At 57.2% G+C, this 12,851-nt stretch overlaps 1 protein-coding gene across 1 annotated transcript in view; it reads right to left on the reverse strand.

Annotated features, from left to right (window-relative positions):
• The window catches only part of LOC103272880 (glutamine-dependent NAD(+) synthetase-like), a gene marked incomplete at both ends in the record, with an annotated part of 18,752 nt that overhangs the window by 4,154 nt on the left and 1,747 nt on the right, over window positions 1-12,851 (reverse strand). The window contains 8 exon segments of the mRNA XM_021718718.1: window positions 539-608; window positions 1,085-1,216; window positions 4,461-4,567; window positions 6,159-6,294; window positions 7,782-7,950; window positions 8,533-8,635; window positions 9,825-9,873; window positions 10,337-10,461. Of these exon segments, the coding sequence (XP_021574393.1) occupies window positions 539-608; window positions 1,085-1,216; window positions 4,461-4,567; window positions 6,159-6,294; window positions 7,782-7,950; window positions 8,533-8,635; window positions 9,825-9,873; window positions 10,337-10,461 (891 nt within the window).

The following is a 12,851-nucleotide window of genomic DNA, read 5'->3' on the forward strand; positions in this document are numbered from 1 at the left end:
CCAGGCGGGTCTCGAACCCGTGGGCTCAGGCAATCCACTCACCTCAGCCTCCCAAAGGCGCAGGATTACAGGCTGAGCTACCGAGGCCGGCTTTTTTTGAACTCAGGTCATGGATCTTACGTTACATGGCCCGAGGTCACTTTCTCCAGGACGCACTGAGTTGCAAACCACAGCCCACGGCTGAACCCCTGAATGCCAGCGTAAAGTGGTGGCGGCAAGGGCGATTCTCCTCCAAGGTCGCTCTGAAGCCCATGGAGAGACCTCCCTCCACCTGTGAGGGGCCTGCGTTCCCCAGTTCACCCTCTGCTGTCCCTCCTCACCCATCCCATCACCCCCTTCCTGGGCCCCAACCCTGAGAAAACAAATTGGAGTGTCTAAGGCCAGGGAGGTGACTGTTGCTAAGCCCTGGGCGCCTGGACCAGGACCCCGGTAATGGAGTACAGCTCCCCGGGGCAGGGAGAAGGAAGGAAGGAATGAGCGTGGCCAGAGGGAGGCAGAAAGAAGGGGAGGCAGCGTAGGACAGAGCCCCCGCCGTTACCTCGTCGGTCTGGGACACCTGTCCGTCGGCCAAGGGCTCCAGCTCTGCAGTGGCCGGTGCAGACAGGATGCTGAAACACATGACAGTCACTCCTGAGTGTCGGCCCCCAGCATGCTGGCCACCTGACCTGTCCATGCTGGCAGAGCCACGCCAAGCGGCTTTCCAGAGAGAGGGAGGCCCGTGGGCAGGGAGCATGGAGGCCAGTGTGGTTTTATAATCCCGGGATGCAGGGCACGGTGGGAGGCCCAACCCAGGCCACTCTGCACAGCACCGTGGCACCGGGGGCTGGATAACGCCCTGCTGTGGGACGCGTTGCTGTCCCATGCTTGGCAGGGTATAAGGGCAGCCCTGACCCCAACCCACTGGGTACCGGGTGCACAGCCTGCGTGACAGCTAAACGCGTCTGCAATGTGGGCCAGTGTCTCCCGGGAACGGTCTCCCCAGCGAGGGTGAGCAAAGAGGGGTGGGACGTTCCCGCTGCAGGGGACGACCAAATGTGTCCCGGGGCCGGTGCAGGAACCATGGGCGGGGTTGACAGGCGCCCACCTGCGCAGGGCGGGGAGCCGGAAGCGCCGCTCGCAGAACTGGACAAAGGCTCGCAGGTCAGTCTTGCTGATCCCGCCGATGGGGTTGATGTCGGCACTGGAGCAGTCGTACTTGGTCAGGTAGCCCAGGAGGCTGGAGGGAGGGAGACAGAGAGGGAGTGGGAGGGAGGGGGAGGTGATGGAGAGCCAGGGACAGGGATGGGGTGGGGGGAGAATAAGGATGAGGACGAGAGCAAGAACGCAGTTCCGAGGGGGCTGCAGACCCCCAGCCTGGCTGGCCGAGGACACCCCCTCCACGAGCCCAGGAGCCAGTGTCACGGCCGACTCGAGGGCCCCAGAGCAGCCGCTGTGGCCAGAGCAAGTGCCGGGCACGCCAGAGGAGACACTCAGGCCGTGGCCCAGGTCTGGGATGCGCCAGCCTCAGCCAGGAGCCTCCTGTCTGAGAGGCTGAGGACGGGTGTGGATGGGGAGGGAGGCGGGACCTCTAACACGGGCGGCAGCAGGGCCCCTCCTGGCCCGCCAATGCCAACTCCTGTGGTCAGCAGAAGATGTCCCCAAGATCTGTCATCTCGCGGGGCCAAAGGGCCCTTGCAGATGGGGACGGTGGAGGGCTTGAGGCGGGAGGGGGTCCTGGCTCGCAGGGTGGGCCCGAAAGACAACCACAGGGGTCCTTAAAAGCAGAGGGGGTGACAGTGGGAGTCGGGGTACCATGACCACAGGGCAGGGGTGCTGAGATGCGAGGCCAGGCCGTGAAGATGAGCAGGGGCCACGGGCGGTGGGGCCCCAGAGCTGGAAAAGGTAGGAAACGGATTCTCCCCGGGACCCCCAGAGGGAGAAAGCTCTGCGCACCCCTTCACCCGAGCCCAGGGAGACCCACGGTGGAGCCAATACACAGAACTCTAGACAATATATTCATGTTGCTGAAGTCACTAACATTGTGGCCACTGGTTACGGCGGCCACAGGACACTCCTGCACCTCTTCCATGAACTGCTCCTCTCCCCCTACCCTGTCAACTCTGGCGCTGGCCACTGTGGTCTCCGGCTGGACCCCTGGATGGCTGCCCATCTCCCCCATGCTATACCAAGCCCGCCCGCCCCCAAGGCGAATCCTGGCCAGGCCCCTTCCCCAGCCTGAATCCCTCGATGGTGCCCTTGACCCTGGGAGGCCTTCCAGGCTGCCCCTGCCTGTTTCACAGGGTACGTCTTACACACCTTCCCCCCTCTCCTGACTCTCACTGTGCTGCAGCATTTGGGATATAAGATCCCCGGGGTCCGGACAGAGGGATATGTGAAGCACTGGGGCTGCCTCCCTGGACCTGGCTCCCGGAGTCTGTCCTCACCCTGTCACTCCCAGAGCTGTGCTGTCCAAGAGACCACGAGCACAAGCTGGGATTGACGGGCCACGCTGGCCAGAGGAGCTGCGGTGTCCATCCTTCCACTTTCCAGTCCCTTGTGACTATCCTTCGGTGGGGGAGTGTGGGTGTGCACACGTGTCAGTACAGGAGTGTACAGGACTATGAGTGCAAGAGTGTGAGTGTGTGACTGTGTGTGTGTGTGTGCACCATGTATGGATATGAGGGTGTGAGCTCAAAGTGTGTGATTGTGTGCACAAGTGTGCATAAGTGTGCATGAATGTGAATGCGTGTGCATGAATTGTGTGGGTGCACACATGAATATGAGGGTAAGAGTGTGAGTTCACAAGTATGTGTGCACGAATGTGTATGGATATGAGGGTAACAAGTGGGTGTGCAAATGTGTCTGTGTGCACACGTGTATGTGAATGTACATGCGTGCACACGTATGAATATGAGGGTAAGAGCGTGAGCTCATAGTATGTGAGTGTGCACAAGTGTGCATGAGTGTGCACATATGTGTGTGCGCGAATGTGTGCACACGTATGAATATGAGGGTAAGAATAAATGCACAAGTGTGAGTGTGAGGGTGTGTGCACAACTGTGCACAGGTATACAAGTGTGAGTGTGACAGCAAAATGGCACAAGGGTGTGGGTGTGCAATTGTGTCTGAGTGTGCATGAGTGCATGAGCATGTGTGCACAGATGTGCATGGGTGTGCACAACGTACGTTTGAGGGTCCAGGGGTGTGTGAGTGCACAAGTGGGGGTGTGCAAGTTTGCATAGGTGAACACACATGTATGAGCGTGCCACTTGAGTGGGCACAAAGCACGGGGACAAATCCTGCCAGTGTGGAACCTCGGGCCACCCAGAAGACCTGTCGGGCCAAGGTTCCTTAGGACAGTCTTGGAGTGAAACTCCAGCAGGAGGTGGTGACAAGGACGGTGGGGACACAATTATATGTTAAAAATTAAGACAGACTTTCTCTTTTTTTTTTTTTTTTTTGAGTCAGGGTCTCACTCTGTTGCCCAGGCTGGAGTGCAGGGCACATTCACGGCTACTGCAGCCTCAACCTGCTGGGCTCACGAGATCCTTCTGCTTCAGCCTCCCGAGTAGCTGGGACCACAGGTGCATGCCACCGTGCCCGGCTAATTTTAAAAAATTTATTGTAGAGATGCGGTCTCGCCATGTTGCCCAGGCTGGTCTCAAACTCCTGGGCTCAGACAATCCTCCCGCTTTGGCCTCCCAAAGTGCTGGGATGACAGGCGTAAGTCCCCACGCCTGGTCAGGCGTAAGTCCCCACGCCTGGTCAGACAGACTTTTTCTCACTGAAATAAAGGTTGATCTGGGGAACTGATCAGACCCTCAAGTCACACCAAGATAGGAATGGTACTGGGTGGTCACAGAATGCTGGGAAAATACCAGGCAGCAGACAAAAAAAATCCCATGACCAGCCAAGGGGAAATTGTTTACAAACAGTTACAAAGACAAAGAGCCCATAAGGTCATGGAAAAAAAAAAACCGTATGTGGTCACACTGGCTAAGACCAGCTGGATCCAACATGGCGACCCCCAGGCTCATTACACTTTTGTTAAATACTAAATGAGGCACCCACCCACGCCACGACAGGTCCTGTTTTGCCTACTTAAGGATAGAGAATGAGAGGGCACCCATTTCTGGGAAATCCCTGCCTCTATCCAAGAAAACCCATGACCATTCTGCCCCTAGTTAGAGACAGTCACAAAAGAAAACCCAAGCCCCACTGACCAACTCTCTTGAATCCACCCACATGGCCTCTCTCTGGAGCATGAGTCAGTGCACACATCTGTACACACTGACATCCACTCACACACTCATCTGCACTTTGCTTTGCAATAAACCTTCTTTGATTTTGCTTCACATCAACTCGTCCTGAATTCTTTCTCATGACGGTGTCAAAAACCCGAGTACGGGGCTGAGGTGGAGGGATGCCCTTGAGACTTAAGACCCCAGGGACCACCACCACGAGCCCCGGGCCACACACACCTCTCATCCACGTTGGCGGATCCCAGTACGAGGAGCCCCCCGGGTACGCCCCGAGCCCAGAGGCTCAGCTGAGCAAACAGGTAGGCGAGGACCATCCTGACTCGGGCCTGCAGGATGCGAGGGAGATGTGGAGGTTACCCGGAGGGGACATGTGGGGGCAAGCCCGAGCCCCAGGGTCCCACCCTGGCGCAACAGAGAGGGCTTCCTGGACACCTCTGGAGCTCAATAAAGTTAAATAACTCAGAGTTCCTTGGGGACATGAGTGCAGACCTCCAAGCCTGGGGACGTGTGAGTACAGATGTCCGCAGGTGTCCTCTGGGCCTGCCCCTCCACCGGCTCACACCAGTTCGGCAGGACCTGGTCTTCAAGACTGGAGGACCCAGAGCTTGGGAGCACTGGTGGCAGGACAGGCCGTGGGTGGGTGGGGAGAGCCTGACCACCTCGTTTCACTCTCCTGACCACTGGTGTTTCTAGAGGAGGGGAGAGGCGACCTACACATAGCGGAGCAGGGACAGAGAGGGACAGGACAGACCCTGGGAGCCGAGCTCAGGGCCTCTTCTCCCTCCCAACCTCCCAGGACCCAGCCAACTGGGGACAGGGCAGCGTCTGGCTGCTCCCCAGGGATTAAAGAAACACCCACGCACACCTATGCACCATCCCGTGCACACTTGTAGGCAGGCAAGTGTTCAAACATGCACACGCACAATCCTGGACAGTCATGCACTCACCCATCTGTACACACGTATATTCACACTCACGCGCTATTGCGCGCACACTTGCAACACATGCTCATACTCCCAAACAGCTGTGCACTCACATATCTGTGCACACTCACAACCACACTCACACACTATCACGGGCACACTTGAAGGCATGCATGTAGTCGCACATGCTTACTCCCGAACAGTTGTGCACGCACACATCTGTGCACACACATATTCACACTCATGCACACTCACACACTAACGCATGCACACAAGCAGGGGTGTGTGTGCTCACACTCCTGAACATTCATGCATTCACACATCTGTGCACACTCGCATCTACACCCACACTCACGCACCGTCACGTGCACACTCGCAGGCATGCGTGTGCTCACACCCACCCTCCTGAACAGTCATGTGTTCACACATCTGTGCACACTCACACCCACTCACACAGTCACATGCACACTTGCAGGCATTGTGTGCTCACACTCCTGAACATTGACGCAATCACATATCTGTGCACACTCTTACTAGTGTGTACTCATACTCACACCCTCACGCTTGTGCACTCACACACCCCTGTGCCCGCACCTCACTTACACTTGTGCACACCCACGCACACCTGCGCACACATGTCCATGCACCCCCACGTACACTCATGCACACTCACACCCTTGGGCCCTTTTACCTTCACACACACACCCTCACACTTATCCTCATATTCACACTTGTGCACTCACACACACACCCATATACCCCTAAACTCTCATAGTCATGTACACTCACTCTCGCACTCAGGCACACCCCCAGCCTACACACCCCACACTCTGGCGCGCGCACACACACACACACACACACACACACACACACACACAGAGTCATATACCAAAACAGACTCCAGCCTTGTCCTCGAGGCCACGTGACCCGCATCCAGCGAGGCGCACAGCAGTCGACCCCGCCCAGCCGTCGGGATGACGCCCGGCGGACACACCTGCACGTTCTGCAGCGCCAGGTTTTCCCTGCTGCTTCCGCCGTGAGCCGCGAACAGAGGGTTCCTCCCTGTCACCAGGCTAAAGATGCCCACGACGGCCTTCATGGCCGGGTCGATATTGACACCGATGTGATGGCTGGAGGGAAAAGGGCAGGAGTGAAACACACGTGCCACAAGAGTCACCACCATTGCTCGTTAGAACCTATAACCCGGGGATAGCAGCTTCCCAGAGCCCTGTGGCCACTACCACCCAGCTCAGAACTTCCTCATCATCCAGAGGGAAACCCCATCCCCACGGACAGCCGCTCCTCACTCCTTCTCCAGCTTCTGACAGCCACCAAGCCCTATGCTGTCTCTGTGGGCTCCTAGTTCTGGGCATTGCATAGAAGTGGAGTCAGACATGATATGGCCTTTGGAGACGGGCTCTCTTCACTCAGCATCCTGTCCTTGGGGTTCACCCCATGGTGTCATGTGTCACAGCTTCATTCGTTGTTTTTTTGAGTTAGGGTCTCTGTGGTCCAAGCTGGAATGCAGTGGCACAATCATGGCTCACCATAGCCTTGATTTCCTGGACTCAGGCGATCCTCCTGCCTCAGCCTCCCGAGTAGCTGGGACTACAGGCATGCGCTACCATGCCCGGCTAATTTTTCAATTTTTTTGTAGAGATGAGGTCTTGCTATGTTGCTCAGGCTGGTCTCAACCTCCTGGGCTCAGGAGATCCTCCCGCTTCAGCAACCCAAGTAGTAGCTAGGACTACAGGTGTGCACCACCATGTCCAGCTGATTTTTTTTTTTGAGGTGGAGTCTCACTCAGTCGCCCAGGCTGGAGTGCAGCAGCATACTCACAGCCACTGCAGCCTTGACCTGCTGGGCTCAGGGGATCCTTCCGCCTCACCGTTCCAAGTAGCTAGAACCACAGGTATGCACCACCATGTCTAGCTAGTTTTTTTGATTTATTGTAGAGACGAGGTCTCGCCAAGTTGCCCAGGTTGGTCTTGAACCCACGGTCTCAAGCAATCCTCTCACCTCAGTCTCTCAAAGTGCTGGGATTATAGGCGTGAGCCACCACGCCCGGCCAGCTAATTTTTAAAATTTTTTTTTTTTTTTTTGAGTTGCAGTCTCACTCTGTCACCCAGACTGGAGTGCAGTGGCTGCTCCTGGCCATCACAGCCTTGACCTGCTGGGCTCAGGCAATCTTTCTGCCTCAGCCTTCCAAGTAGCTGGAACTACAAGCGTGTGCTACCACGCCCAGCTAATTTTTGATTTATTGTAGAGATGAGGTCTCGCCAAGTTGCCCAGGCAGGTCTCGAACCCGCGGACTCAGGCAATCCACTCACCTCAGCCTCCCCAAGCAAGGGATTACAGGCTGAGCCACCGAGCCCGGATGATTTTTAAATTTTTTGTAGAGACAAAGTCTTGCTATGTTGCGCAGGCTGGTCTCGACCTCCTGGGCTCAACTGATCCTCCCACCTTGGCCTCCCAAAGTGCTGGGATGACAGGTGTGAGCTGCCATGCACGGCCACAGACACACATTTAAACACCAATGCAGTCACAAGTGGAGCTCCTGGCGGCTCTGACCTCTGTCACAGCTGCCTGCTGTATCCAACAAGGGGATCAATTCTACCTTCCGATCTGCTGTGCCAATTCCCTGGCCCGGGTGCACGTCTCCTGGGAGGAGTTCTCGCTGGCCATGTAGCAAGTGGTCAGTATGCGGCCACAGAGCTCCTGGGGGTCCTGGGGGCTATAGTCGACCTGGCTCACGATGGTCCGGACATCAGTCAGCACTTCCTGATCTGAAAACCATCAGGTCAGAACCGTGAGTGCCAGTGGAGTGTTCAAGGCGCCCGCCGTCCCGGCCCAGTCCACAGCCCTGGGAGCCCACCTGCCCCCATCCCAGCCCCCAGTGCCCGCTGGGCCCCATTGCAGCCCACAATCCCAGGTGCCCGCCTGGCCTGTCCCAGCCCCTGGTGCCCACCAGGTGCCAGCCCAGCCCATGTCCCAGCGACCCTGCCAAGCACCATTGTCCCATATCTTGATGCACACTCCGTGGCTACAATCATGTCACAGCCCACAGGGGGAGGCCTGAGCTTCCAGGGCCCGTGTTCATTCCACGGGGCTCCATTGTGAACACGTGGCGGGCAGGAGTGGCTCGGGGACGCAGCCACATGGGTTCAGAGCCCCAGGAAGGGATTGATGGCCTGGCTATCCCTGGCCTGCAGGCCCTGGCATGGCACTGGGACATCCAAGCACGGCCGCCAAGCCCCCTCCCCTGTGATGCCCAGGGCCAGGTGTTCCCTCCGCCTCCACCTCTCCCCTCTGGCAGCCCACGTGCCACCCCCTCCCCCGGGACCCTCCCCGGGACCAGCGTCACCTACTTCCACTCCTCACGGCCTCGCAGACCTGGCAGCACATGGAGAAGACGAGGCAGGCGGTGGCCGCACTGTCCACGCCACCACTGAGGGGCAGGAAGAACCCGGCCTGCAAAGGGCCAGCCAGATAGGGGTGAGCAGAGCCCAGGAGGAACAGGGCTCACAGATCAGCCCGGCTCTCCGAGGAGGGGAGGGCGCCCACAGATACGCGTGTGGGTGTCGGCACTTTCCGGGGGTGTGCAAGAAAAAAGCCCATAAGTGCCAGCATGAAATAATTTTCTAGAGAGAAAGGACCTTCACCATGGGGCGTGTCTAGGCGGACACTCCACCACGGAGTCCCAGACACACCCGGTGACAGGCTAAGGAGAGATGGTGAGTCCCAGGACCCTGAGTGTGTCAAGAGAGAGGCTCAGCTGGACTCCAGGACAGAGCCACGTGTGTGTCAGGCTGGCCTCTGGCTAGAGTGGACTCAGCTTCCCTCGGAGGTGAGGGATGGCATGCTTCTACTGTTTGCATTAAAAAAAAAAATTGGTCAGAAGTGCTGGCTCAAGCCTGTCATCCCAGCACTTTGGGAGGCCAAGGTGAGAGGATTGCCTGACCCCGGGGTTTGAGACCAGCCTGGGAAATTGGCAAAAACTCATCTCTACAATTAAAGAAAAAAAAAAAAGGTCAGACATGGTGGCTCAAGCCCGTCATCCCAGCACTTTGGAAGGCCGAGGCGAGAGGACTGTCTGAGCCCATGAGTTCAAGGCCAGCCTGGGTAACATGGTGAGACCTTGCCTCTATAGTAAATCAGAAAATTAGCTGGACGTGGTAGTGTGCGCCTGTAGTTCTAGCTACTTGGAAGGCGGAGGCAAAAGGATCGCCTGAGCCCAGCCGGCCGAAGCTGCGGTGGCCGTGAGCATGCCACTGCATTCCAGCCTAGGCAACACAGTGATACTCCAACTCAAAAAAAGAAAGAAAGAAAATCATGCTGGGTGCAGTGGCTCATGCCTGTAACCCCAGTACTTTGGGAGGCCAAGGTGAGAGGATTTCCTGAGCCCAGATATTTGAGACCAGCCTGGGCAACTTGGCAAAATCCCGTCTCTACATTAAAAAAAAAAAAGTTAGCCGGACATGGTGGTGCAGGCTTGTAGTTCCAGCTACTCAGGAGGCTGAGGCAGAAGGATCGCCTGAGCCAGGAGGTCGAGGTTGCAGTGAGTGTGTGATTGTGCCACTGCACTCCAGCCTGGATGACAGAGTGACTCCCATTAAAAAAAAACAAACAAACAAGTAACACAAGAAAACGGGCATCTCACCTGTCGGCTTCGTCTTAAGAAATCCCAGAGCCAGCAGGCAGGTCCCAAGCTGCAGAAGGATCAGAGCATGGAGTCTGGAGACAGGGGCCTCACACACCAGCCCTCGTCACCACCCCCCCCCACGACCAGGGGCAGGTCCCAAGGGGGAGGCGGGGCTAGAGCCCATGGCTGGGCACTGGTGGCACACCTGGTCTGTGTAGTTGTGCATTTTAATTCTGAAAACAGCCCTGGGTGGTAGGCATTACCACTGTCCCTAGTTTACAGCAGGAACACAGAGACCCGAGAGGGACAGTGCCTGAGTGCCCGAGGTCCCAGCCCAGGAAAGCAGTGGAGCCAGGGGCGACTCCAGGTAGTCTGGTGTCGCCCCCATGCCCTGGGTCCAGCGAGGCACAGCCGGCCTCCCCAGCTGGTTCCCTTGAGGCCAGGGGTTCGAGACTGCAGCCCCGGCTGGGTATAGGGCAGGGTTGCCAGGCCCACAGGGTCCACCCGTGGGGTCATCAAGAACCGCACACCTTATCTCCTCCTCGGGACTGTGGTACCTCCACTCAACGGGCTCAGAGGTGGGCGCCAGCAAGTCCTCGCTGTGCGACAGGGTAAAGTCCACTTTCACGCGTGGGTAGGGGTTCACCCTGCTGGCCTGTGGATGGACGTTCCCACAAAATGATGCCTCCACTCCGAGGAAACCCCCAGGGTTCCTGGGGCCCATGGGAGTATGGGACGTCCACTGCCTCTGGGAGGTGTACCCCAAAACACCACAAGGTACCCTCAAACCCACGGGGACAGCTCGAACCATGACAGTGACTAGTGTCGGCGAGGACATGGGGACACGGGAACACTCGTGCCATGCTGGTGGGGATGGGCAATGATGCAGCCATGTTCGAAAACAGGCTGGCAGCCCCTTGTGAAGCTCATCGTGGGATCACCACAAGGCCCAGGGAGTCCCAAGATAAATGAAACCGTGTCCACTGAAAACCTGGTGTGAACCGGGTTCAGTGGCTCAGCCTGTAATCCCAGCGCTTTGGGAGGCTGAGGTGAGCGGATTGCCTGAGCCTGCGGGTTCGAGACCCACCTGGGCAACTTAGCGAGACCTCATCTCTACAATAAATCAAAAAATCAGCCGGGCGTGGTAGCGCGCGCCTGTAATTCCGGCTACTCGGAAGGCTGAGGCGGAAGGATCGCCGGAGCCCAGCGGGTCGAGGCTGCGGTGGCCGGGAGCGGCCGCTGCACTCCAGTCTGGGCGACAGAGTGAGACTCCAACTCAAAAAACAAAACAAAACAAAACCAAAAAACCTGGTGTGTGAAGGCCTGCGGTAGCCACGAGCGTGTCACTGCACTCCAGCCTGGGACAGAGTGAGACCCCGACTCAAAAAACAACAGCAACAGCAACCAAAAAACCTGGTGGGCGAGTGTTCACAGAACACTGTTCACAGACAAAAGAGGAAACGGGCCGGGCGAGTGGCTCATGCCCGTCATCCTAACACTTCGGGAGCACCAGGCGAGAGGCGCACCTGAACTCAGGGGTTCGAGGACAGTCTGGGCAACGAGGGGGAGACCTCATCTCTATGATAAATTAAAAAAAAAAAAGCCGGGCTCGGTGGCTCAGCCCATAATCCCGCGTCTTTGGGAGGCCGAGGTGAGTGAATTGCCTGAGCCCGCAGGTTCGAGACCCACTTGGGCAACTTGGCGAGATCTCATCTCTACAATAAATTAAAACATCAGCCGGGCGTGGTAGCGCACGCCTGTAGTTCCGGCTACTCGGAAGGCGGAGGCGGAAGGATCGCCGGAGCCCTGCGGGTCGAGGCTGCGGTGGCTGGGAGCGGCCGCTGCACTCCAGTCTGGGCTACAGAGTGAGACTCCAACTCAAAAAAAGGACAAACACATGGACTTCGCAGCAACTTGGATAGATTTGGAGTCGATCATACTCAGTGATCTATCCCAGACCAATAACCGGACCTTGAAAAATGATAAAAGTATAAGAAAGGGATTGGCAGTCATGGGAAACTGCCAGGGGAGGGGGGTGGGATTGGCAGTTGAGGGAAACCGCTGGGGAGGGAGGGGCATACCTCATCAGAAGGGTACCTGCATAATCAACGTTTGTATACCCAGTCCTGAATTGTACCCCACTTCTTCATAATAATAAAAAAGAGAGGAATTCTTCCACATGCCCATCGAGGGCAAATGGGGCATACGGTCCCTCCATCCACGGAAAATTATCTGACAACATGAAGAAGCGGGTGGCAGTTGACTCTCGGCATCCCTAAGCTACAAGTTTGCAGATTCAACCACGCCTAGAGAGAAAACGCCATCTTCAAGGTCATAAAACCCACAGACACGGAGGTCCGCCTTCTCCTCACCGTGGGTCCTGCAGGCGGACTGTGGGACGTGAGCGTCGTGCATTGTGGGGTCTGTGGGAGACCGGGGCCCAGAACCAGCCTGTCACCAATACTGGGGACGAGGGTTCTGACAACACGGATGGGCCTCGTGGACAGCACGCTAGGTGAGGGAAGCCGGACTCAAGGTCACGCGTTGCTGGACTCCATTGCTACCAAGTGTCCAGAGGGGCGATTCCAGACAGACAGTAGATGTGTGGGTGTGCAGGGCTGGGGGAGGGGAGTGGGGCAACAGCTTTGCGGGGACCGAGCTCCTTCTGAGGGTACTGGAATGGTCTAACGCTGACTGTGACGATTTCGACTGCAGAACTCCACAAATACACTAAAAATCACTGAAGCGTGTGCTTAAAATGGGTCCATTGTGTGGCTCAGAAGACATAACTCCATAAAGCTGTTGTTTAAACAAAAAGGAGGCTGGACGCGGTGGCTCACGCCTGTCATCCGAGCACTTTGGGAGGCCGAGACGAGAGGACTGCCTGAGCCCAGGGGTTCAAGACCAGCCAAGGCAACTTGGCAAAGACCTCATCTCGAGTCGGGCTCGGTGGTTCAGCCTGTAATCCCACGCTTTGGGAGGCTGAGATGAGTGGATTGCCTGAGCCCACAGGTTCGAGACCCACCTGGGCAACTTGGCGAGACC

The sequence above is a fragment of the Carlito syrichta genome, unplaced genomic scaffold (assembly GCF_000164805.1).
Source record: "Carlito syrichta isolate Samal-C Ts95f unplaced genomic scaffold, Tarsius_syrichta-2.0.1 Scaffold313357, whole genome shotgun sequence".
Lineage (NCBI taxonomy): Eukaryota > Metazoa > Chordata > Mammalia > Primates > Tarsiidae > Carlito > Carlito syrichta.